The sequence below is a fragment of the Stigmatopora nigra genome, chromosome 15 (genome assembly GCF_051989575.1).
Source record: "Stigmatopora nigra isolate UIUO_SnigA chromosome 15, RoL_Snig_1.1, whole genome shotgun sequence".
NCBI classification, from domain to species: domain Eukaryota; kingdom Metazoa; phylum Chordata; class Actinopteri; order Syngnathiformes; family Syngnathidae; genus Stigmatopora; species Stigmatopora nigra.
Window position 1 is genome coordinate 11,918,818 of NC_135522.1, and position 27,303 is coordinate 11,946,120.

At 40.7% G+C, this 27,303-nt stretch overlaps 1 protein-coding gene across 1 annotated transcript; it reads left to right on the forward strand.

The window, feature by feature from the left end:
- The first annotated feature begins 402 nt into the window (after positions 1 to 402).
- Positions 403 to 18,596, forward strand: rgs9a (regulator of G protein signaling 9a). The gene is made up of 17 exons (XM_077734382.1): positions 403 to 1,505; positions 1,791 to 1,887; positions 3,707 to 3,757; positions 3,847 to 3,953; positions 4,085 to 4,136; positions 7,225 to 7,283; positions 7,533 to 7,609; positions 7,690 to 7,771; positions 7,858 to 7,920; positions 11,326 to 11,355; positions 11,634 to 11,695; positions 11,852 to 11,965; positions 12,674 to 12,789; positions 12,898 to 12,985; positions 13,719 to 13,857; positions 14,085 to 14,167; positions 15,771 to 18,596. The coding sequence occupies exons 1-17, from the start codon at positions 1,437 to 1,439 to the stop codon at positions 15,925 to 15,927; spliced, it is 1,446 nt and encodes a 481-aa protein (XP_077590508.1). The 5' UTR covers positions 403 to 1,436; the 3' UTR covers positions 15,928 to 18,596.
- Positions 18,597 to 27,303: the final 8,707 nt, after the last annotated feature.

Here is a 27,303-nt window from a genome sequence, read left to right on the forward strand (position 1 = left end):
TTGCCAAGGAGTTTCTTCAGGTATTCTGGTTTCCTCCCACAAAAAAACATCCTTGCCATTAGGTATCAGTGCAAGCGTGAATGATTGTCAATCGCTAGGGTCTCACTCGTCAAGGTATCTGCCCTCACAGTTGCCGACGAGCGATGGACAGGTGCTGACGAGCGGGGTGCCGGTACGGAGGGGTCCTGGCTAGGGTCGAGCAGGCACGGTTAATGGCGAGCGTCAAACAGGTACAGGCGCTTGCGAGCGATTAGCAGGAGAATGTGGTGGGGGTTTGGGGTTCCGGCTTGTCTGATGGTGGAAGCCTAGCGATTGTGAATTTCAAGGCATTTAAATTGGAAATATTGCACTTTTGCAAAATGGGGTTGTGAAAATTTGTGAATTTTCGGGGGATTTCCAAAGTTTAGGGAGTCTCGGAGTTTGCGTTGCATTTCCAGAGAAACTGCTGAAATGGCAGCCCAGATCTTCTCTATCACACTAAATTCTTCCCACACAATAGAGTTATTTTTAAAATTATGTGGGGGGGAAAAACACATTTGGGGAGATATACCTTTTGGCAATGTTTCAAAAGTGTTTCGATTGTGGGTGAAGGGTCTGTCCTGAAGCGGCAAAGAGTGACAACTCTGATGGTGACAATATATCTTTATTGGAACTTTTGAATCTGGGGGAAGCCTTGGATCAGAAAGGTCGGTTAATGTACCGTGGATGTTGAGGGCCGTGAGGTCCGTAGGAGAACATGAGGCCAAGGTACAAGAGACATGTTCTTAGAACAAAAGCAAGAAGCCAGAGATCAGACACCAAGAACAAGAAGTAATGCGAGAAGACAGTGACAGTAAACTGATGGAGACAATCCAGCAATGTGGACAAGCTCTGGCTTCCTTATGTGGTCAGTGATGATGGTCGCTGGCATCTATTGCTGCTCCACCCATCTAGCGGTGGAACTATGATTGGGTGATAAGCACATCCACCCACCTGACTAGCCCTGGGCATCATACTTTTTTTTTTAAAAAGCAGTAGGGATGAGTGTAAAGTAGTGACGGGTTTATGAGGCATCACATATCGTTTGTACACAGGCACACACTGCATTTACAATGGGTTGCTGAATACTGACACCCGGTGGACTTAAACATCCCCACAGGAAACATAGTTCTGGCATTGGTCACATGACTATATTAAAGCGGTACGCACACCGACTTTGGGTTTGCCGAGGGAGCTCGGTGCACGTATCGGTGTGTCTGTGTTGCCCATCACTAGTGTAGTGTTTTCTGAAGCTAATTAGGCCTTAATCCTTCCTTCCCTTCTGTCTCACAATCCCCATGTGAGGCAAAAATGTGTTAGCATCTACTATATACAAACACTTATAGGCAACATTTGTCTTTATTGTTGGGATATAAACTCACTGTTGTCAAGGAAAGTATTTTTCTTCATCAACAAATATGACAATCAGAACTGCAAGGCCAAACCGTGGACAACATTTTCGTCCGCGTCTTCATTGTCTTAAAAAGGTGGGTGTTTGTTGTCATGGTTGCTTTCTTTGTTTTTTTTCTAATATTGTAACAGTTTTTAAAATCATTTTCAAAAATTATACGGTTGAGTATTAAAAAAATAGCCTAGAAGTGGGCTAATAATGATTTAGTCTGCATTGACTCAAATGTCAAATACGTCAAATATTTTCCAGCACAATGATTTTAAAACCAGCTTGCCTCAAAATAATATTATTTTCTCTAGTCTAATGTGTTACTATACTGTGTTTTATTACCACTTTACTAATCTCATTGATTTATTTACAGTTGGAGGCCATCGTGGTTGAGATGCAGGACCCAAAAAGTGGGATAAAAGGTTCTGAACAGAAACTCAATGTCACCACTATTCCACATGTAATAGCCGGTAAGATAACGACCCAATTGTAGTCACACTCTGTACATACGTTAAATGCAAAGTGCAACTGATTTAATTTAATACATACAGCAGCGCCTATCAATTTAAAAGAAATAACAGATATAATGGAACTTTAATGATCATCAGAATTGATATTCATTTTGTTCTGCTAGGAAAAAAAATAAAATTTATAAATACAATGATGGGAAAATATTGATTATAATGTAAGATAATAATGGTAATTTAAATATAGGAATAATATTAAACTAGAAAATGCAATTTCTGGAAAGAATTGTATGGGGATGCTTTTCTGTATAAATCACCTTGTGTAGTAATTTTGGCAGTTTTAGCACTGTGGGAAGAGAGGTTATGGTTAGCACAGCTGCCTCACAGTTCTTATATTGAGGGTTTAATATGGGTTCCGACCTTCCTGTGTGCAGTTTACACGTTCCCTTGCAGGTTTTCTTTGGGTACTTTGGTTTCCTCCCATATCCCAGAACAAAAAATGCATTGTAGGGTGGTTGAAAACTCTAAATTGTCCATAGTTATGAGTGTGGATGTGAATGGTTGTTTCCTTATGTCTTCTTATTGGCTGGCAACCAAGTCAGCGTGTGCCCCACCAATAGTTGGCTGGAATAAGACCCAACACCTCTCCTTGTGAGGAAATGAAAGCTGAAAATGAACAAAGAGGGCATTTTTTTGGGACATTGTATTAACTTATTGGTCAGTGCCTTTAACAGCAGTCAAATTTATTTTGGATGTAAGAGGGTGAATTAATTTGAAGCGGATTAATTAATCTAAGTTTTCTGTGTTTTTTTTCTCAATCTTCCTGCAGTTTTAGGATTTTGGTATTTTTTTGTTCTTTGGCTATTGGCACAGCGTTTTGAATTTTCTGTTTTTATTCAGTTTATTTCGATTTTTGGTGGTTTTCAAGTGGTGTTTTTTCATTGATAATGACATTTTTGATTTCTTCCTGTTACTGTCCTTTTCTTTACACTGAAAATCCATGGGGACATATAAGATAAATAGGGATGGTTTTTTTGTACGATTTTGACCAAATCATACATTTGCATCCAAAACTATACAACTTTTGTACACCTCAATTTCCCAATTTTTGGAAATATTATTTGCTGTGTACATTATTGGACAAAGTGTCTTTTCACTAGATGCCATCAGGTAACTTCTCAGTGCCTTTGTGTATAAACTAAAGGTTCCTAATGTAATACTTAGCAAAAAAATCCCTTTTCACTGACTTGTTAAAACTACAAAATTATTTATTCATTCATTTACTGTACCGCTTATCCTGACAAGGGTCACGGATGGTGCTGCAGCCTATCACACCAGGTGGGCGAAACCCTGAAATGGTGGTCAGGCAATTGCAGGGCACAAGTAGACGGACAAATATTCACGCTTATACTCATACTTAGGGGCAATTTAGAGTATCTACTAATGGGTGGTGAGATTGAAAACACACTGTCATGACAGCCTAAGCTCTAACCACAGGCTAAATAGAAAAGCCCACAATTGGATGAGATCTATATGCAGTCCTTTTTAAGCTTTACTGTGTTGTTAATCGGGCCAAAGATCAGCAGGGGAAAGGTGAATGTATTCATATGTGGCAAAGTCTAACAATGTATTCTAGAAATAATACATTTCATAGGTGCTGCAGATAATATAATGTCTAAATGAAAAATAGTTGATCATATATGGAGTAAATGACGTACGCTTTTATTTAACTGAAATAATGTCTTCAAGTTGGTGGGATACAGAGAAGGTGTTTTTTTGTTTTTTTTGTTGAGTATTTCAGCTATTACCTGTCTCCAAACAGGCCAAGACATCATTGCATGGATTGGTAACAAGATGAAGATCACTAAGGAAGGTAGATGTGCTGATGAAAACACTTTTTATCACATTTTTGTCTATAAAAAAATAATTCTCACTCCCTGATATATGCAATTTCTTTTAAAGAAGCCCAAGCTTTTGGTACTATGTTTGTCGCCTACGGTTACATCTATGCCCTCCAGAACCACAAAAAGCTGGTCATATGTAACGACAGCAGCCTTTACCGTTTCCAGGTAGAAACATACCCGCCGCATTATCCATTTTGTTATAAATGGCTCATTTTCCAAATATTTTTTTCTAAATTGTGTGCAACTTAGTAAATTTACAAACATTTTCTTTTTGTTCTCCACGTTCACCTATCTAGACTCCATACTTTTGGCCTACACAGAAATGGGTTGCAGATGACACGGACTATGGTGAGTGTACTACGTACTTACAAAATGTGTTGGAAAAAAAATGGATTCTATAACATTGCATGATCCTCATATTTGTTCAACTCGCTCCCTTAATGTATCTTAACATCTGTATTTTTCGTGGAAATAAACAATAGGTGGCCACACTACTTGCGTCTTCTAGTCGGGAGTAATTAGCCGCCATACCCTGACATCTAGTAATCGTGCTTAAATGTACATGGACACTGTTTCTGAGCTCAAGTCCCATATTTTATGTTTTGCTAAATACAGTGGTACCTCTACTAACAAAATAATAGTTTTTTTGTAGCCTGGATTTCCCACAAGTACTAGAGGCATATTCTACAATGAATTTGCATAATATCTAATGCTCACATGGGCAATGACAGTGAGACCTGGAGGGGCGTGACTGGGGAGAAAGGCCTCCCTAATCGGAGCCCCAGTGATGTTCTTTTGTTGGACTTCTGAGCTCGCTGTGCATTGACAATAATGAGGGTGTGTACTTGGCTCCAGGACACCCCAGCCTGCTGTTTGATTATTGACTTTGTGGTCATCTCATCAGACTTGCGGCCGCCCATCTTGGACACTCGGGTAAAGGGAGGGTTAGAGCTGTCAACCAATCACCACCTAGTTTTGACTTAGCTCCTATGGTGTGGGTAGATGCCAGTGTGGCCGTGCGGGTCTGGTGGGGAGGCCAGGTAGTTCCCTGTCAGTAGGAGTTTCATTTCCCACCTCCGACAGAGCTTCTCTTATGTCGGGGAAGAGGCGTGGAACATTGAGTTTGAATGGACCATGTTCTTCATCTCAATTGCTGAGGCGGAAAACCGGAGCTGCAGCCACAAGGTGGCCGGTGTCTGGCATGGCGGCAACCCCGGAGTGTACTGGTGGACATGAACGGTAAGGGATGCCTATTGGCCCTTTTTGTCCTGCCGGACTCCAAAGGCAGCTGTCCGGCTGGCCAAGTGGCCCACGGCTCTTATGGTCTCCGAAGACGCACCTCTGCAACATCGGGTGGACATCATGGACAGTGCATCTGGATAAATAGACCAGGATGGGGGTCCTCCTTTTTGAATAGGAGGACTGGAAGGTGTGTTCCAATTATAGGGGAATCACACTCCTTAGTCTCCCTGGCAAGGTCTATTCGGGGGTACTGGAGAGTAAAGCTCCACCGCAAAATAGATTCTCGGATTCAGGAAGAGCAGTGTGGTTATCGTCCTGGCCCTGGAACAGTGGATCACCTCCATACCCCCAGGTTAGCTCTCGGGTGGGGCACGGGAGTTCGCCTAACCAGTCTTCATGTGTTTTGTGGACTAGGAGAAGGTGTTCGACCGTGTCCCCCAGCAGTCTTTTGGGGGTTCTTTAGTAGTAGGGAGTACCAGAATCTTTCATGTGTTGGGTCCGGTTCCTCTATGACTGGTGCCAGGGTCTGGTCCGCCAGTAAGCCGGATCGGTTTCCAGTGGGGGTTGGGCTCCGTTAAGGCAGCTCTATGTTACAGATTCTGATTATAACCTTTATGGAGAGAATGTCTAGACACAATTCGCAACCAAATGTGAATCGAGTGTGAAGGGGGTCCGGATTGTTGGTCTCAGTATCGCATCCCTGCTTTTTGCAGATGATGTTGTTCTGTTGGCTTTATCAAGCTTTGATCTCCAACTCTCACTGGAACAATTCGAAACCGAATGTGACTGGGTTGAGAATCAGCACCTCCATACCTGAGACCGTGTTCCTAAATCAGAAAAAGGTAGCATGCCCTCTCCGAGTCAGTGATGAGGTCCTTTCCCAAGTGAAGAAATTTTAGTATCATAGGGTCTTATTCATGAATAAAGTACGAATGGAGCCTGAGATTGACAGTCGGATCAGTGCACCATTTGCAGTGATGTCATGGTGACTATGGTCCTGAGCTGTTGGTTGTGATAAAGAGAACAAGGTCTCGAATACCAATGGCCAAAATCAGTTTCCAGCACAAGGTCCCTATAGTTTCCCTAAGAGATAGTGAGAAGATCGGTCATCCGGGAGAGGCTCATCCTGATTGAGAGGAGCCAGATGAGTTGGCTCTGGAATCTAAGGAGGATGTAGTGTTTCAGAAAATAAAATGAAAAAAAAGAAAAAGAGCGTACCGTATTTTCTCCAACATACGCCGTATTTGTTACTAAAAAAAATGATGATTGAATAAAGGGTACGCCTTATACAGACACAAATTAGACTTGACATGCATGAAAAAGCAGAGGTGACAAAGACAAAATGACATAAAGCCAGACAATGTAGCCGATACGGTCATTTATTTCAAAATAGAGAAAAGAAACAGGGACAAAATTAATTTTGACATCTATGAATAAAATTGATAAAATGTCAGCTTGCACAAAACGTGAAAAAACACATCGTTGATCAATTCTCTTAAACACTGTTATATCACTCGTATTTTGCTTCATCTTTCGTAAATTCGACAACTTTTCATGTGTTGGAACAATTTGCATATCAAAGCGTTTTGTAATCTGAATATTTCAGATCTACTGTCATCTTTCACCACTTCGCGGCTTCAACATTTGCGTATTTCGTACATCAGGTTTTTTTCTATTAAATATATTTTTAAAAGTTCACAAAAATGTCAAAATTCACACTGAAACTCAAAAGTGGAAGACGGGATGAAACCATGATGCAAGTCAGCGCTCCGCTTTTTTTGGCGTTGAATTGGGTGGGACTCTGCGCTGAAGAAGAGCGATATTTCACCGTCAAAGAAGAATGACATAACGAATAATGTAAAAGGCAAAGAATGACGACGTAAACATGTTTACTTTAGTGCTCAATGAGGTTTCAGAAATGAATGTAGCTTTATGTCAATTTTGATTCATGTTTTCCAAAGTGATATTCAAAAATCATGTTAAAGTGTACTATCAAGATTATTTAGGATTGAATTGAATGATGCCCTGTGAATCCTGATTGAATCATATCCCCAGATATGAGGAAGTATATACTCACTGTTAAAATTAACCAATAACTCATATTTTGCAGCTAGGAGTATGTTAACATTGTAGAATTTCTGTATTTTTAGTATACTACAAAGATAATTTATTTTTATTTTTTCCATCTTTCTAGCTATTTATCTTGCAAAGAGAAACATTCGCAAGAAAGGCATGTTGGAACCCTATGAACAGGTAATGTATGTGGAAACATTTTCTTATTTTAGTCAATATGACAAAAAAAAAACCTGAGTGATGCTTAAGACAATTTGAGTTGATTTCAAAGACATACTGTAACTACAATTGGAAGTTGGATATAAGGAGTGACTGCACCAATAATTACAAGGGAGGGTGCTTCGTGTCTCTGAGCTTTGATTTGACCTATTTTTTGCAATTTAGTGGTTCATGACCAAGGGTTGACTTTGAAATTTCTTTCAAATATAGGCACATTATACCCACCTGCATGAATGGCTTTACCACAAGTGGGACTTTATCGTGATGCAGGCCACTGAACAGTACAAGTATGTGTTTCCATAATTTAGAAAGGGGATAAGATATCGAAGGTCCACTAACTGTATCCCTGATTTATGTTGTGTATTAGGGCGAGTAGAGAGAGAAAGAAGCCAGATCGTGTCGTGTTTGATTGCCAGGAAAGAGCTTACTGGGTTGTGAACAGGCCACCGGTCAGTGTCTCTATGTGTGGATTTATGTACATTTATATTTATAAAGAGTGACATGTTATGTTCGATATTTTCCTACATGTATCCAGCGGCGTACACATAGTGCTTTGGATAATGGTCCAGATCGCCTTATTGATCCTAACACCGATGAGGTAACAGGTCAGTCCTCAGCCGCTCACTCAATCACTTACTCACTCATTTTCGTACTTACTTCATTATAGCTGAAAAACTTTAATCACAACATCTCTCCACTTATTTCAGCCTCATTGCACACAATACCTTTTCCACACTCTCTGTTGCTGTAAAGTCTAAACTGTTCACACCAAGTACTTAAAGTTCTCTGGAAACTTACTCTCATTCAAACACATACTGTTGGCTCAACTTCGTTAAACTTTAATCAACCTCTTACTAGAGCCACCAATGTCATCTGTGAATATCATAGTCCATGGTTCTGAAATTCTGCACAGCTCCTACATACTTTTCTGAGTCTCCAGGGACAGAAAAACCATAGTTCCTATCTTGGTATCCTGTCATAAGCATTCTCCAACTCTGCAAAGATAATCCCATCTCTGAGTATCTGTTTTTCCAACCTCAATATTTCAGTGCATTACTCTCAAGTCATTTAAGGCCCCTGTTTGGCCTTTGCTACATCTACATTCCCCTAAATTGCATCAACCTGTACTCCTCACTATCTCTTCAGTCTGTAGTATGCCACTTGTTCCGTAACTAATCTCTTTTTCTGTATGTTTCTCCAGTCATTTGTAAGCATCCCAACTACTTGTCTCAACTCCTTCCTTAAAGTCACGTTACACATACAGTAGAACTTCTATTTATGAAGTTAATTGTTTCCAGTACTTTTTGTAACTTTAATTTTTCAGAAATTGAGGACTACTTTATGTGTAAATTCTGTAATTCGTTCCACAGTCCTCAAAATAAAATAAAAAAAACTAATGTGAGAAACAGACAAAAATGAAAGAAAATTATAAGAACATTATTTATTAATGTACTAAAATGGCAGACCAACGGATGAATGGCCTCACAGTTCTGAGGTCTTGCGTTTGAATCCAGGTTAGTCCTCCTGTGTGGAGTTTGCATGTTCTGCCCGAGGATGTGTGGGAAACGGTCTGGTGCTGTCGCTCCACCTGAAGGTGGAGGGATGCTATCGTCTAACCTGGGCAAACACCAATGTACAGGCACTGGCTCAGGGGGTAATGAGTATGCCCACCCCTGGTTGTCACCTCTCACTGTGGGTGACTCCAAGGTGGAATGACCCGCCTTCTAGCCCAACTGTCTGAGCACCTGACCTATTTGGCCCCTCGCTCAAATGGTGAGCCCATAGAAAACGAAGCCTCTTCCGGCTTTGCCCAGCTGGCTCCCAAGCGCCCCATCATGCCCCATCTCGAGGCCTGGTTCCAGAGTGGGGCTCTGATGAACTGCTCCCTGGCGAGAGAACACGTTGTCCAATCTTATTATTTGTCATGAAAGATCTTCTGAGTTATTTTTTGTCTGGTGCCTCACCTCGGACCAGTTTGTCATGAGTGACCCTACCAGGGGCACAAGGCCCCAGAAAACATAGCTCCTAGGATCATTGGGACACAAACTCCCCCACCATGATAAGATAATGACCTATTGGGAGGTAATTAGTCACAGATCATTTACATATAATTTACTTGTTCTGTTCATTTTTTTCATCTTGTATACAGACTGCTGTTTCACATTTTGTCGGACAGTGGCAGGCCGTGAATTTCAAACTGACGCCTTCAGTGCTGTCTGAATTAATCCAACCCTCAATAATGGCTATAAAAGCTTTATTGCAGCTACAGCTGCGACACATAAAAAATCATCAATAATAGCCTCATACAATTGAAATATTCTTTTGGAATAGAGCCATATCTTACTCGCCAAACATCCTTTTTATTTGTACTCAAAATCCATCCTCCTAATGCTGAAAGTCGAGCCTGTCCTGTTGTGTTTGTGGCATAGGTTTTTATTCGATTAGGCCTGAAAATGTCTGTTCATCATCGCTTAAGCTTGGTAAAAACATATCATCTGAGATCTTTCTTGTCAGGTCTGTCTGATTTCTGTTCATGTAAATGCAGGATGATTTTTACACAACTCGGTTCAGACGCCGTGCAAATCTTTATATAATGTATGATTGTATATATCAGACATAATTCCACAATATTTCCTCCTTTTGTAGTTTAGTACAAACGCTAGTGCAATTCCAACATTCGAACCAATCACACAGTTCAGTCGGTCCTGACGAATGTGCATTAGTTAAGGTCATGGGGCATGAGTCCCGATGGTCGTTGATATGGGCAAGAAGTGATCAAGGCAGATATCCGTCGTCATCGTTCAAATGCACCCATAACCAATGTTTCCCCTTTTTATTACCGCCCATTAGATTATTTTGCCTCTGCATCTGATGTCCCTGGTCTGGTCCCTTTTCTTCGATCACCCACCAATGATCAGCACAGTGTCCCCTAGGAGGATCCCGGGTGAGAAAACCCGCTTGACGATAGGCATCTGCCAGAACCTTGGCAGTGTAGGAGCTAAATACACTGGGGCTTGAGTAGGCGACAGGCGTGCACTTGAGAGCGAGGAGCCGGGACGGGTGCACGAATGTCGGCAACCATTCCTTGCTCACCCCCCCCCCCCCTCTATCCCACATCACCGCGGCCCATCAAAAAAGAACAAAAAGAATCAATTGCTGTCAACAGTTGGGAGGTGAGGGGAAAAATGTCCAGGGAAGGCTGGCGCGAACAAAATGGGGCAAGGAGGTCACCATCTCAGCCTGAATTCAGGAGCTAAATTAAATCCATGTTATTCTCACATTCCAAACTGTTTGATTCTAAGAAGATATAAGTGTGGGTCGATGGGGAGCGAGGGAGGTTTAACTGTATGTTCCGCAGGAAAGTAATGCGGGGACAACATGAGCAGGCGGGCATGTGGGCAACGCGCAGGCAGAAACTGGCATGAACAGCAGATGATATGACAAGAACTGACAAATACACAGGGTTTAAATAGACAGACATCGGTTGATGAGACTATTAGAAACTCTGTGACTTGAGAGGCAACGAGTAGGAGAGACACGAGGGCCGGGGAACATGTCACACGGCAAAAAACATCCAAACACCAAAACTCCAACAAAACATTACAAACAAAACTCAGAGGTTCAGAACTCTCTTGCTTGTGCCCATGTTTTCAGCATTTATTTTCAAACATATTTTATGTATATAGAAAAAAAATTTCATTCATTTTCATATTCATTTATTTTTTTGTTTCTCTTTTCTTTCAGATTTGCTTTTATAATGGTGATGAGTGTGATGATCAATCTTTCGGTGTTAACTACATTCGTGTCAATCCTCGCCATTGTATTACATGTTGGCATAATACAAAATGCGAGAAGAGAATTTCTACGTCTTCAATGGACCCTTTCTTGAATGGACAGTAGTTTATTTCTTAATCACAAATATATTTATTTTTAGCTCTAAACACCCAGTTTCCTCATTATCAAGTATTTCCTTTGTTGTTCATCAATTGTCTTTGTATTTCAGAATATCTCATTTGACCAATACAGACGCATTGTAAGTATTAAACCGTGAGCGTGTTTTCTTCAAATTAATGCTCTTATTTTTTCCCCAGTGAGTAATTAATCAGTTGGAACATCGTAACTAATATAATTCTAATTGTATAATGGCAATTAGAGCATTAAATTCCATTCAATTCAACGGTGAAAAGTTTGAGTGTCTGTTGTAAAGTAGTCCAGTAGTTCTAGTCTACTGTATGTGGATAATGAACCTCTTCAGGTACTGAAATTTTGTGGCAATAAATTGCATTACAATTTTTCTTTGCTGTATTCTAGAACATGTTCTACCAACAAGCCATCATGAGATCAAAAGTCAAATCTAGTGTTTCACTCGGAGCGTAAGTTCTTGAAGAGTTAATACCATTTCCTTTTAAGAATGCATTTTCAAAATGATCCCTCCCCCAGTTTAAAAGAATTCTAAAATTATTTCATTATGATGCATTTTATTTGTAAATATGTCTTTTACCTGTCTCATAATAGTTCTGTACCAACAGATTGGTAAAATATATCACAAGCTACAAAAACCATGATCCGTTTCTGGCTCCCTGCTTGCCAAGTAACCCCTGGCAGACGGACAATGACTCATATTGGACACTCAATATGAGAAGGTGAGAGCCTCACTGAATATGATCGGGTATTTCACTGCGAGGAGAATTCAACTTTTATGCCACTGTGTAGATTACCCCTTTTTTTAGATGTGAGGCTTTATTACACATTTTGAAACAAATACATTTTTAATGGCGGCCCGGCGCCTTGAGAGGTTAGCACGTCAGCCTCACATCTCTCGGGTGCCTTGGGTTGATCCATCTTTGTGGAGTTTGCATGTCTTCCTGGGCCTGTGTGTGTTTTCTCCAGGTAATCCGCTTTCCTCCCACATTCCAAAAACATACATAGTGGACTGATTGGACTCTAAATTTTCCCTAGATATGAGTGTGAGAGTGAATGTTTGTCCGTCTCCTCAGCTGGCCACCGATTGAGGGTGGCCCACGCTTCTTGCCCAAAGTCAGCTGGGATGGGCTCCAGCACCCCCCGTGACCCCCATGAAGATAAAGCGGTTTAGAAAATGAATGAATGAGTGTTTTATCCCCACATGTACATCACACTTAAAAGGTCCTATGAAATGGTGAAGATGTCATAAAATCAAAATGACTGCAATAATGAATTTAAATGGAAAATGAATTTGCCACCCCAATACCCGTATGGTATAAGTGCCATTTCACTTGTCACTTGTTGCAGTATTTCATAGCACCTTTAAGAAAAATAGGAATACCCTCCTATAAATCATATTCAAATAATATATATTTTTTTGTTAACAGGGTTGATCTTCCGACTAAAATGCGAGTCGAGCGTTGGTCCTTCAGCTTGTTTGAGTTACTGACTGATCTGAGAGGCAGGGATGACTTTAAGATATTTCTCAAGAAGGAGTTTAGCGGTATGTTTTGGGATTTTCAAGTTGCGTTGTGACTGTATTTTTCCATTCACAGAACTTTGCATGCATTTTTTTATTGTTAGTGTATTATATGTATTTCTTCTTTTCTAGGGGAGAATTTAGCTTTCTGGGAAGCTGCTGAAGAGTTAAAGTGGGGAACTGCGGCTTCCATGTCAACTAAAGCTGAAAGCATCTTTAAGTAAGAAAATCAGTCTTTATATCTACACACACACATATAAATATATATATATATATATATATATATATATATATATATATATATATATATATATATATATATATATATATATATATATATATATATATATATATATATATATATATATATATATATATATATATATATATATATATATATATATATATATATATATATATATATATATATATATATATATATATATATATATATATATATATATATATATATATATATATATGTATATAGATAGATAGATAGATATATATATATATATATATATATATATATATATATATATATATATAGATATATATATATATATATATATATATATATATATATATATATATATATATATATATATATATATATATATATATATATATATATATATATATATATATATATATATATATATATATATATATATATATATATATATATATATATATATATATATATATATATATATATATATATATATATATATATATCCCTCTCTTTCCCCTCTCTCTCCCCCTCTCTCTCCCCTCGCTCTACCTCTTCTCTACCCCCTCTCTCTCCCCCCCTCTCTCCATCTCTCTCTCCCTCTCTCCCCCTCTCTCTCCATCTCTCCGCCTCCCCCTCCTTCCCCCTCTCTAGCATTATTGATATACAAATCCATCAGTGAATTGTTATCTTCATCTGGATCGTTTAACTTTGTGTGAAGAACTTTCCTGGCTCCTGGCGCCCCCCGCTGGATCAACATTGATGGAAGAACCATGGGTCTGACTGTTAAAGGCCTCGACCATCCTCACCGCTATGTACTAGAAGCTGCGCAGACACACGTTTTCTTGCTGATGAAAAAGGTGATCAAATCATTTAGTGGTACCCATTTTACACGGGGACAGACATTTCATCAATTTAGGTACAATAAAGTGTATTAGTTTATCAAATGCCAGTATTTCGGATTGCACTCGAGTTATCTGTGTTGGGCAAAATCAGTGTAATTTTTTCGTGTTTAAACATTCTTTAATCAGAGTTTATGTGCATGTCTATAACCCGCAACTACATTTACATAATCTCTATCACACAGGACACTTTCTTCCGTTATCTCAAGTCACCGGTGTACAAGGATATCCAAAAGAAGGCACTAAGTCCAGAGACTCATAACTTCAGGTTGGTCAATAGCATAAACTCATCCTCCGAAATTAATAAGAGTTTTGGTTTCCCTTAACCATGATTCATTAGAAAGCATATATGTATATATGTATATATGTATATACGTATATACGTATATACGTGTATACGTGTATATATATATATATGTGTGTATGTGTGTATGTGTGTATGTGTGTGTGTGTGTGTTTGTGTGTGTGTGTGTGTGTGTGTGTGTGTGTGTGTGTGTGTGTGTGTGTGTGTGTGTGGGTGGGTGGGTGGGTGGGTGGGTGGGTGGGTGGGATGGGTTGGTGGGTGGGTGGGTGGGTGGGTGGGTGGGTGGGTGGCTGGCTGGCTGGCTGGCTGGCTGGCTGGGTGGGTGGGTGGGTGGGTGGGTGGGTGGGTGTGTGTGTGTGTGTGTGTGTGTATATATATATATATATATATATATATACTTATATGTATATATACACACATACATATATACATATATGTATATATACACACATACATATATACATACGTACACCTACACATGTACATACACCACTATCCCCGAAATGTCTGGTCGACGAACTGTCTGGCGACGAAGTGTCCAGCGACGAAGTGTCCAGCGACGAAATGTCCTGTCACGGTTCCGGCTGCTGCCCTCTGGCAGACGCTACATGTCTCACAAAGCACGGACAAATACACTTAAAAACATTTTTTCCCACAGCCATCAGGACTCTGAACTTGCGTTAGCATGACACACAATCCCTTCTGCGCAATAACTTTGGGGTGTGCAATAACAATGCGCAATATCTTAAACTGCAATATGTTTGAATTTACCTAGCCGGAATGTGACTTTTTATACTTTTATATTACTATTTATGTTTTTTTTTCTTTTCTTGGGAATACGCACTTTGTGGAGTAGCACCTCCAATTTCGTCATATGCAGTTGTGTATGATGACGGTACTCGGACGTTTGGTCACCGGACGTTTGATCGCCTGGACGTTTGGTCGCCTGGACGTTTGGTCGCCTGGACGTTTGGTCGCCTGGACGTTTGGTCATCCGGACTTTTGGTCGATATTTAGATATTAAACACTTGTTGAGAGCTGTTTTCAACAGTACTTACTCTCTGTCACCATTTGACTGGCGACCAAAGGGGACCAAACGTCCGGCGATCAAAAGCCCGGGCGACCAAAGGTTCGGGCGACCAACCATCGGCGACCAAACGTCTGGCGACCAAACGTCCGGCCAGGAAATCCTACGTGCAGTGTGGATGAACCTGCCTAAAAATTACAGAAAACGTTTGTCCTCTGTATTTACAAACAAAGTCGATTATAAGAAATGTTAACATTGGTTCTCTCAGGTGTTCAAATCCTTTGTTGAGCTATATCACACAAAGAAATCCTACATTTATAGATTTTTCTTTTTAGATTTTCTCTTAGTGGAAATCCACCTATGATGACAATTTCAGATCCTTCCATGATTTCTAAGTGGGAGAACCTGCAATGTAGCAGGGTGGTGAAATAATTATTGAACTGAGTGTAGTATTTTTTTACAACTATTGTGACCAATGGATTGAAATAGTTAAAAAAAATTACATTTTGTAACAATAATTCTGTTTGTGTTTCAATGTAGTCAAGTCCAGTTAGAGCAAAACGCTAAAAACCGAAGTCCAGGTATCCATCCCATCCTTCTTTGGAAGCAAGAAGAGGAAGAAAAGGTGAAGGCTGCGGCTGCTGCTGCCCCAGTGGATGTCAAGGCCATGATGAGTAAAATTGACAGAAAGAAATAGAAAAAAAAACAACAACAACCATGTACTGCATTTTGCCAAGTATGGGTTGCATTTTTTTTCTTTTTAGTTTGGTGTAACTAATTCTCTAATAGAGCAAATGTTAGACTGATAAACTTTAAAATTGAGCTAGATAGCAGTGTAAGTGTTCCCTTTCTTTGCCATATTGACAACTTGCACCTTCTACACGATTGTCATCATTCTTTGTAGATGTCTTCACATTCTTGCCTTTTGAGGCATAGCAGGCATTAAGCCATCCAAACTACATGATTGATAGACACTAATTGAGCGTTGAGATTAACAACGCTATAATATATTGTAACATCGACAAAGTATTCCAGAGCTTTGTCAGGTTTTAAATCATTTATATGGATTTCTTAAACAACACACAGCCATAGCTGGCACGAACAACATGAAAAAACCTATTGAACTTTTCGAACAAGTTAAACACCAAGAGCAAAAATTTTGAACTGAGAGTCAAAGAGCTACACCATGTAGTGACCTGCCAAAATACACAGACACACACATAATAACTACAAAATTAAAACCTTACTATTCACCGTAAAAACTGCCAAATTATTTCTTAAATATGTATTTGTTTTTAATGGGTACTGAGGAATTCAAACTTTTTAAGAGAGAATAAAAGTAAGAACCACATTATATGCAAAGTATCATAAGAAGCAAAGAGTCATATTCATTTTGCATGCGGCTCGAAAGCTGCGTGTTCGCCACCCCTGAAATAAAAAAGGCGGCCTATTTTATATATATATATCTCAGTGGCGGCCCGTGCATTTCACACCTAGGCCTTCAGTAGTGCTGTGTTAATCAATCCAACCCTCAATAAGTATTTTATGGCTATAAAACCTTTAATGCAGCCCTGCGTGGGAAAGTTTTCTGGTATTCCCGAAACTTCTGCGGGTCGAGGAGGGAGAGAAAAATCAGTCTTTCGTGTTCTTGAAATCTGGTCCGCGTCTGGGAAATAATATTGTCCAGAATCCTGTCAAGGAGTTGGTGGTAGTGCGCGCGACAATCTTGCGCTTGATTTCCTCATATCGTCTCCTCTCGCACTCAACTGTGTCACAAAACCCCTTTACTCTTGCAAGACAAAACTGAACATCCAGTTTGTTGTTCTGTAGTAATGAAAAAAGCACGTTTGAATGCTCAAAAATGCCATTAAATGTGTGAAGCAAAAAAAAAAACTAAATTCAAAATCATCCAGATGTGCTTAAATCCATCAGCACACCGCACATACTCATTCACCATTACAGAGACAAACAGTACTACTATTTCTCTTCTCATCCTATCCTCCATCACTTCAGCAATAGCAGTGATCAGGTGGTTTTGTATTTTGCCCAACGTGCCACTCAACATTTTATTAGTGGAAAGGTGGTAATGTAAAACTGTTTCTCTCAGAAATGAGAAAAAAGTTCCACACAATTTCCTTTGTTTGGGGACTTTCAGCACTTTCATCGTGTCCCCAAAATAAAGGTTTACAGTCTATCAAATTTTTAAGATTTCCCTATTTTTCTTTACCTTTTCTTTGTGGCGCTCCGTTTCCCTGTGCACTTGTGAACTGTAACTCCACTCGGGTTTCCCCAAAAGTTTGGGAGAGCACTATTGCTTGTAATTGTCCGGCAGTGCTTTGGTATCTTGTTGCTGCTTTGGTTCAACAAGTCAAATTTGCAAATCCAGTGTTGCTCCAAACACCATGTCGATCAATGGCAAATAAAAAGCACTCCCAGCAATTCAATTTGCAGTGTTCCGCGGAGTCCGTGAGCCAGGGGTAACACTCATAGTTAGTGAACTGAAAGTGGCGGACAAACCCCGGTTGTAACAGGCTTGTTAGCTTTGGAGTTGACCGCCCTTTCTTACTGATGTCCATTTCTTTCTGAAAAAGTCAGTCTGGAAAATAGCTTTGTGAGCAAATCTGCAACCAAATCAATTTGTTTTTCTCCGTCTGCCATTGTGGTTGGAGTTTGCAATCTCTGGCTGGCTCACTTTGGCTTTGGTCCGCCAACTAGCCAATCATAGTTGGTGAAAGCGATGATGTATCCCTCCGCCTGTGAAATGGCCTTGGTGTCACCAAATCGAATTCTGATTGGTTAAAGCAACAGTCTTATTGACGCTTGTTAAATGCAGCAGAGCCCGCAGAACTTATTGTGAAGGCCTTGAGGCAGGTTTCTGACCCTGGCAACAAATAATGGCTGAAATGCTTCAATATGAAAACACACATCTGGAAGCAGTGCAACCATGGGGTAAAGCAATGAAAGCAAGCCAACAGACAATTTGGAATTATTTAATAAGTATTGATGGACAAAATTTAAGTAATGACTCAGATATTTCTTAGGCCAGCAGAGAGGGCCTTGAAGGGCCTGACAGCCAGCCACTGCTTGTGAGTGTTGTATTTCTTGTCTAACAATGTTTCCAAGGTTTTTTGCCCGTGAATACCCATTGTATTGTGATTACTTTTCAAATTTCTGTTAGCGTGCAAGACTTCCCAGCTTTTAGCATATTAGAATTGAACTAGCAGGATTTCAAAAAAACAAAATGGTGTTATATATTCCCTGAATTTGATGTGGTGTATTTTTTTTAGTTTATCTACATACTAGGTTATATATAGACTAGGTTTATTTGCTTTGAATAAACGTGATATAAAAAAATGTCCCTGGTTACTAATAGTGTTGGCTCTTGACTTCGTAACCACAACGCTGGGCATTAGTTTTTTAGCTCTGGAGGTTTTGAAGATAAACGGAGACAACACAAAACCTCAGGAGTCTCAGGATGTGCTCAATCACTCAGCAGAGCTTTAATAAAGCACACACAATTCAACATCAAACTCCAGTACATATATCATTTTTGGCAGGCAAAAATGGGCGTTAATATTAGGGGCATGTTTAATTTGGGATGAAACATCAAAATAAGCAGTTATTTTTCACATAGCAGGTTTGGCAATTAAAAAGGTCATATTTATCACTCAGTTATTGTTGGGCCCTGACCTCATACTCCAAAAAGCTGTGCATTCATTTTCTGTTTTAGAGAATTTGACAATAAACAGGGACAAGAAAAGAGTCTCGGGGAGAAATCAGCCACATCAAGCAAGGCTTTTAATGAAAGAAACACACGATTCGACTTGGATTTTTCATAAGTAGAGCTGGCTACACTTTATATGTAAATTCTGTATGTAATATGTACCATAGTCTGCAAAAAACTAACAAGAAAATCCTTTAAAAATGTTCACCGTCTCACCTTTGAATGAAAGACGTGAGAAACAGACAAAAATTTAAAGACATATATTGTATTAAAACGAATAAGCGTGCATTGTGGTGGGAGGCTCCAAGTGGAAGAAAAGCCGGCCATAATCATACAGGGACAATTTCAAGATAAAATAACTGTTAAGGGAAATGTATGTTTGGGGGATTTTGTAAATTGGATCTAGTTTTTGTATGTTGGGATGTCCATTTGCATATCAAAGGGTTTTTCAACCTGACCTTAATTAACCTTAGCCACTATCTCCTGAGCCAGACATGGGCAAACTACGGCCCGCGGCCATATACCTGTTAGGCTTTTTAATCCGGCACGCCAACGTTGTCAAAATTATTGTAAAAATCAATGACCTCATTCATTTTCCTTTCTCGTGCTATACCCCTGTTTCCCCGATAGATGGCGTACTAGTCTATCCACAGATCCCGGTTAACTGACCAACACCTCAGATCTATTTTGAGAATTGCCACCACGAAACTAACTCCAGATTTTGATGCACTGGAAAAAAAGGGGGAACAACAACACAGTTTCCACTGAAATGTGAGTTTCTCTACTGTGTTAATAATTGCGACTTGCAGATGTACGCACAGCAGCAGCACAGTAGATTAATTAACATGCTGCTCATCACTCTCAATTTAAAGACTGCTTTCTTTCATTGAATAATGTTTTTAATGTTGAAAGTAAATTTGAAAATAATTTTTTACCTTCAATTGTGTCCTTTTTCTTACATTTCAATCCCCAGGTTTGATGAATTACATTGCGTGTCCAAATGCTCCTGGCCCGGCCCCGCTGTCAAATTTTAGTATCCATTTTGGCCCGCAAGTCAAAAAGTTTGCCCATCCCTGCCCTAACCCTAACCACTGACCTTAACCACTATCCCTTAACGCTAATTCTAACCTAGTTCTAAAGTTTTTGGACATTGTAATGCAGGTAATTTATCCCATCAACATTTTTGTTTGGGGACACCCATCCTGCTGCGATCTGATTAGCCAACTTATATTCATCTGGTATGCCCCGGGAGATTGGTCAGAACATGGTATCTGGAGTTAAGTTTGTTTTAGAACTGTTGGGTCTGAAGTAACAGATCAACGTAATTACCAACCGTGCACCAAGGAAAAAGGAGGCAGAGACTGTGTTATATTTTAAAGGCACTGGCCGGCGGAAGAGAGGTTGAGGCGCGAGGTGGTGTGAAGTTTGTTTTAGAACTGTTGGGTCTGAAGTAACAGATCAACGTAATTACCAACCGTGCACCAAGGAAAAAGGAGGCAGAGACTGTGTTATATTTTAAAGGCACCGGCCGGCGGAAGAGAGGTTGAGGCGCGAGGTGGTGTCTCACGCTCGGCTCGGTGGTTCTCTCTCTTATCTTTTCAAGGTGAAGGATGCCTTTATTGAAATTCAGCATGATGTCATGGAAAAGTACAGAAGTTGAGATTATAGGCATCATGGAAAAATATAACAGTTGAACACTGAGGCGAGTTGAAAAGATAATATAGACATCATGGAAGAGCATAATATTAAGACAGAGATTATAGACAGGATGTTCTTTAGAAATGCACATTATATTAAGACTCCTGTTTTAAGCAACTTCACAGAACGCCGACACACGACGTCTAATTTATCGCCCCCAGCTTCAGACCATGCCCTGTAAGGTTTAAGCAGGTAAAATGATTCAACAGTGGAAAAATTGACTTGCCATTTACTGCGTAACAGGGTAACAGGGATAGACACGGTTTCAATATTTTTCTGTACGAGTAGGACACGTTTTTCATTTGTAAAAACACTTTTCCCAAAGAATGGTGATTGAGGGAGTTTTCATATCCGATCGTATTTTCCTTGTCTGGTAGTTTGTTTTAACCCTTTGTAAGATGGTTTAGTCTCAATTGAAACCCTTTCACCTTTCGCATATGGAGACGTCAAACCCACTATAAAAGAGTTCCCTATAGTTTTATGGTATTGCTTGCTGAGCAATAATCTTTCCAATCAATATTGGGGTGTTTCCCGCATTTTATTATCTTACCCATCCCCCCCTCAATGTTTCAACTGAGACCCCCCCTTTACAAAAGTAGCTCCACATAGTGCTTGTGCCTCTTCTTGACACTGGTTTGATTTATAGCACTAGCTGCATTTTCCATTAACAGCACCCAATCATCCCGTTTGGGAAATCCCTGTTTCAGAAATAAATTCCACAAGTTAATATGTCAGTCCAAGCTTTCCAATCTTGACCAGTTTCTCCAACAAGGCTTTCCCAATCTCCATTTTGGGCTGTTATGTACCACACACTCCCCACCATAGGTTGATCCCTTGTACGGCAACAGGGATGTTGCCGAGTCCAAATATATTTTTCAATCTCGAATGCATGTCTGGAAATTTGATTTAGTAGGTAATGTTAATCAAATGTAACTGTAAATGTTGCTCGCTTTACCCTTCCGTAAGAAGGTGTATCCTCAATTGAAACGCCTCCGCCTTCCTCTCCAACTGGAGAAAATAGCCCTACTGTGGAGAAGAGAATCACAATCATCATTAATCCCATTCCCCAGGGCAATAATTGTTTTCAACATGATTTTTTGTCTTTGTTTAGGGAGTTTTCCTCTTGAAATGTTTCGATTGAAACAACCTTCCTATTGTGGGAAAGTAGGATCCGTGTTCCCCTCTCAGCTACTTTGATAGCTATTGGTGTGGTTACTCACACTTGACATGAACCCTCCCACTTCGCGTCGCTCCAATGTTTCTTTTTTATGCAGCGTATCAGCACCCAGTCTCCAGGAATCACCGTCGCTCCGCCCGTTTCCTGTTGAGAAGCAAAATCTCCCTTTGGTAGCTTAAATTCGTTGCGTTTTTCGAAAAAAATCCTCATGTAGTCTGCTAGATTTGCCTCATCATCCAATTCCTATTGTGTAGTGAATAATGGAAATTTACGAGGTCTACTAAACAGGACCTCATATGGGGTCAATCCATTTGAAGTTGTGAGGTTAATATATAATTTTACTAAATCAATACACTGTGTCCATGGCCTTCTTGTTTCTTCCATGCATTTTTTTGTCTATTTTTTATATTTCCATTTATTCGTTCGACAAGGCCCGCCAATTGTGGATGGTTGGCGCAATGATTTCGCAACGAAATATGAACATTTTTATGTCGAATGAATGATTGTTTGTTCTTACTTACGCAATTGGATTAATCTGTAACCTTGTAATTGTTTTGATTTATGGCTTTAAAACTGTATGAGATTTTACTGTTCGGGAGGATAATTCTGAGATGGAGAAGTCTGAATGTATTCTCACTTATAAGTTTACTCATCAGAAGAGGCCTATTTAATTAAATGTGAATAATTGAATCAGATGTCTGCCTGCAGTGTTTAATAATTATATCAAAAGTGTAATTATTAATGAACCCTATCAAATTCGTTCTACGGTCCTCAAAAGACGGTCTGCCTGCAATGTTTTAATAATTATATTAAAGTATAATAATGAATGAACCTATCACTGTACACTATCCATCCGTCTTTTCTTTCGCCATCGAAGCTAATACTGAAAGTCGAGCCTGTGTGAAGTTGCGTAAAACAATAACATGTGCATTTCAAAGGACATGCATATTCCCTATTGGCTCTGTGACAAATTTGCAGCCGAACAGTGACACTTAGTGACACCTATGATGGTGGTGACACTGATGATTGTAATATGGATTGAAGGTCCCTATGACAATTAACTTTTCATCTCATTTTCTGATCCGTTTTATCCTCATTAGGGTGGTGGGGGGTGTTGGAGCCTATCCGGGCCAGAGGCGGGGGACACCTGGAATCGGTGGCCAGCCGATCGCACAGACAGTGCACAAGGAGACGGACAACCATGCACACACCCATACCTAGTGGCAATTTAGAGTGTCCAATCAGCCTACCATGCATGTTTTGAGAATGTGGGAGGAGGCAACCTATGCAGGCCCGGGTAGAACATGCAAACTCCACACAGGCGGACGTGACCTGGATTTGAACCTAGGGCTTAAATCAACATTTCCCATAGAGATCCTAAATACAAATTAATTTGTTTTAACACTGAAAAAACACAAAAGAACTGGATAATTGAATGGAAAACATTGTATTTGTTCTAATTCGCCATCTAGTAACAGAGCAATGAATATCTAGCGGTTATGTTTAATAGTACTAACATTTGGGAGAGGGACACTTTTTTCACAGCAACATGCTCGTAACATACCAAACATAAAAAACACTCCTCCCAGTGCTCGTCGAGACATTTTTACGAGGGAGTTGCGGCGAGAAGACAGTGCCCATGTTCTCAGAAGCAGCCTATTGTGTCCACTGTATGCTCGTGTATCAAAATTTGTCTTGTATCTGTGTTACGGCTGGAAGCCTGGACACGCTATGTGGGAGGTCTGTGCTTTCTTTTCTTTACAGGTGTCTGCAACCGTGGCTCCCCCCCCTGTGACAGAGCCCTGCCCAGGCCACCACAGCTGGGTCTAATTCTCCAATCATCCCTCCTCCAATCAAGATCCACTCCTGCCCTTATTTAAACCCTTTTCAAATGTCAGTTCCCCCTTGTTGCTGAACTGCTGCCTGTAGGCTTGTGAGTACGTTACTCCATGTTATATTTTGTATGTGGTGTTAATGATTTTGGGTTGCATAGGGGGACTTGAGATAAGTTTAGACACCCTTGGGAATACATATAGTTTGTGCATTTAGACACAGTTATTCCCCTGTCTAGATTATATTACATCAGTTTAACGGTGGCATCCTTCGGTCTGATTTCCTGTATTTTTGTGGGTGTTCATTTGGACACCTGTCTGGGAGGGGGTTTTACCGTGTTTATTTGAGGGTGCCACTTTAATATCTCGTGCTTCCCCTATGTTATCCCGTAGTCTGTTTTGTTGACTTTATTGTAAATAAAAATAACTGAAGGCTACTTGCAGTGTGTGTCCGAACTCATCTTTGACCGAACCTGTCTGCTGTGATAGTTGCGACTCTCTGGTATATCATACCCCAGGGGGAGTCGTAACAAGTGGGGGCTCATCCGGGAGATCATTAAGATTGGTTATTACAGCAGCAGTTTGGTCATTGGTGGTACGGACTGCATGTTTAGTAGGCCGGTGAAGCTTAGGCAAGCAGTGCTGTAGTAGTAACGGGGAGTAAAATTTAATAGCTATCATTCAGTGTAGTGTAGTGCTGGACCTAGCAGAATGGACTTTGATGCAGAGCAGTTCCTTTTTCAATTTAACACTGTAGATCAGCTTGACCAGTGTAAGAAGCAAGATCTAGTAGATCTTGCCGCTCATCTAGGGTTCTCTCTGTCCATGACTACCAGGCTAGCTGATTTGAAGCAGGAGGTTATCCATATATTAATAGCTACGCAGTACTTAGAAGCCACAGGAGGAGCATCTGCGGGTGTTTCCTCTCAGTCTCTGGTCGATTCTGGGGAATCCGGCAGGAAGGAAAAAGATGAGGTAGGCAGGGATGGTGCCACCTTGAGTGTGGAGGCTCGAGAGAGAAATCCCAGGGCTGGTTCAAAAGGAAAACTAGATGGAGATGGTACTGTACCTGTTGGGGAAAATCCCCATGTTAGTCTAGAGATGTTACGCATGCAATATGAGGCTAGGGATAGGGAAAATGCCCATCAGCTAGCCCTCAAGGAAAAGGAGATTGAACTAAAAAGGCTGGACATTGAACTCTCAAAGAGTTCTAATATGGTAGAAAGTAGGGGGTTTAAGGTTAGTAAAAAGCCCGCCAAAACTAATGTACTGCAATATGTCAGTCGTTTTCGCGAGCGACTGCACAGAGTGTGGGAGATGGCTACAGCTAATCTCTCTTGTGCGCAGGAAAGAATGAAACTTCGATATGACAAAAAGGCAGTCAGGCGGCCTTTCCAGGCAGGCGATAAAGTGCTTGTTTTGTTGCCTGTACAAGGAGCCTCGCTACAGGCTCGATTCTCTGGTCCCTACTCAATAAGTAAAAAGTTGAGTGAGACCGACTACCTGGTAAACACTCCCGACCGCAGAAGACAGGCGAGAGTGTGTCACGTGAACATGATTAAGGAATATCATCCACGAGACGAAAGTGATAAAGAATTGCCGGTGGTGCGCAGTACGCTACCACCCGTATCTGTCGCTATTACAGCGCCAGTACGCACATGTGGCACAGAGTTGCAGGGAGACGAAGATGGTTTGACGGTGTGTGAGACTCAAAAACAATCTCCCCGGCTATGCAACTCTGACATGTTACAAAACCTGTCCACGTTAATGCAGCATCTAAACAAACAGCAGGAGTCTGACGTGGTTCAGTTAATTTCAGACTTCCCAACTTTATTTGGGGACGTTCTCACCCGTACTACTGTGTTGGAACATGATATTGATGTAGGCGGAGCACGTCCCATTAAACAGCATCCGTACAGAGTTAATATTAACAAGAGAAAACTAATGGAGGGAGAGGTTGCCTATCTGGCAGATAATGGTCTAGCTCACCCTAGTTCCAGTGCGTGGAGCTCTCCATGTTTACTAGTACCAAAGCCAGATTCTACTGTTCGATTTTGTACCGACTATAGACGAGTGAACAAAGTAACTGTTCCAGACTCATTTCCTATGCCAAGAATAGACGACTGTATTGATACCATAGGATCTGCCAAATATGTATCAAAAATTGACATGTTAAAAGGATATTGGCAAGTTGGTCTTACGCCTAGAGCATCCGAAATCAGTGCTTTTGTGACCCCGGATGCATTCATGCAGTATTCGGTAATGGCTTTCGGCATGCGTAATGCTCCAGCTACTTTCCAGAGGTTGGTCAGTCTGGTATTTGCAGGTGTTCAAAACTGTCTAGCTTATTTAGACGATGTGGTTGTCTACTCATCCACCTGGTCTGAACATATGGCTTCGCTGCAAACTGTCTTCCAACGATTGGCTGATGCCTCTCTCACTCTGAACTTGGCAAAATGTGAATTTGGAAAAGCCAAGGTTACATATTTGGGTAAGGTCGTGGGTGGTGGCGAGGTCCGCCCCTTAGAGGGAAAAGTGGCTGCTATCGAGGCGTTTCCTCCTCCTGCAAACAAGCGAGAACTACGAAGATTTTTAGGCATGACTGGTTACTACCGGGGTTTCTGTCGAAATTTCTCGTCTATTGCTGCTCCCCTAACTGACCTGATAAGTCCCTCTGTGCCATTTGTATGGTCGACTGAGTGCCAGTCTGCATTCGAAAACTGTAAAGCTCTCCTTTGCAGTGCCCCAGTCCTCCGGGCTCCTGATTTTTCTTCACCTTTCTCTGTTGAAGTTGATGCGAGCGGTCTGGGTGCGGGCGCGGTATTGACCCAGCAGGACCCAGATGGTTTAGTCCACCCTGTTGCGTACTTCTCTAAGAAGTTTAATGATTGTCAAAAACGGTATTCTACAATTGAACAGGAGACGCTTGCACTGCTATTAGCGCTCCAATTCTTTGATGTTTATGTAGGATCTACTTCAAACCCTGTTGTGGTGTACACCGACCACAATCCGTTAGTCTTTCTGGATAAAATGTTTAACCACAATCAGCGGTTGATGCGATGGGCGCTTGTCCTTCAAAATTATAATTTGATTATTCATCATAAAAAAGGCTCAGAAAATGTTATGGCTGATGCCCTCTCTCGGGTTTAGGAGATTTTTATTAGGATTGTATTGGTTGATTGAGGCAGGTTGGTGGTTTAATTTCGTCAACAGGTTGACTCTTGAGGGGGGAGGTGTTACGGCTGGAAGCCTGGACACGCTATGTGGGAGGTCTGTGCTTTCTTTTCTTTACAGGTGTCTGCAACCGTGGCTCCCCCCCCCTGTGACAGAGCCCTGCCCAGGCCACCACAGCTGGGTCTAATTCTCCAATCATCCCTCCTCCAATCAAGATCCACTCCTGCCCTTATTTAAACCCTTTTCAAATGTCAGTTCCCCCCTTGTTGCTGAACTGCTGCCTGTAGGCTTGTGAGTACGTTACTCCATGTTATATTTTGTATGTGGTGTTAATGATTTTGGGTTGCATAGGGGGACTTGAGATAAGTTTAGACACCCTTGGGTATACATATAGTTTGTGCATTTAGACAGTTATTCCCCTGTCTAGATTATATTACATCAGTTTAACGGTGGCATCCTTCGGTCTGA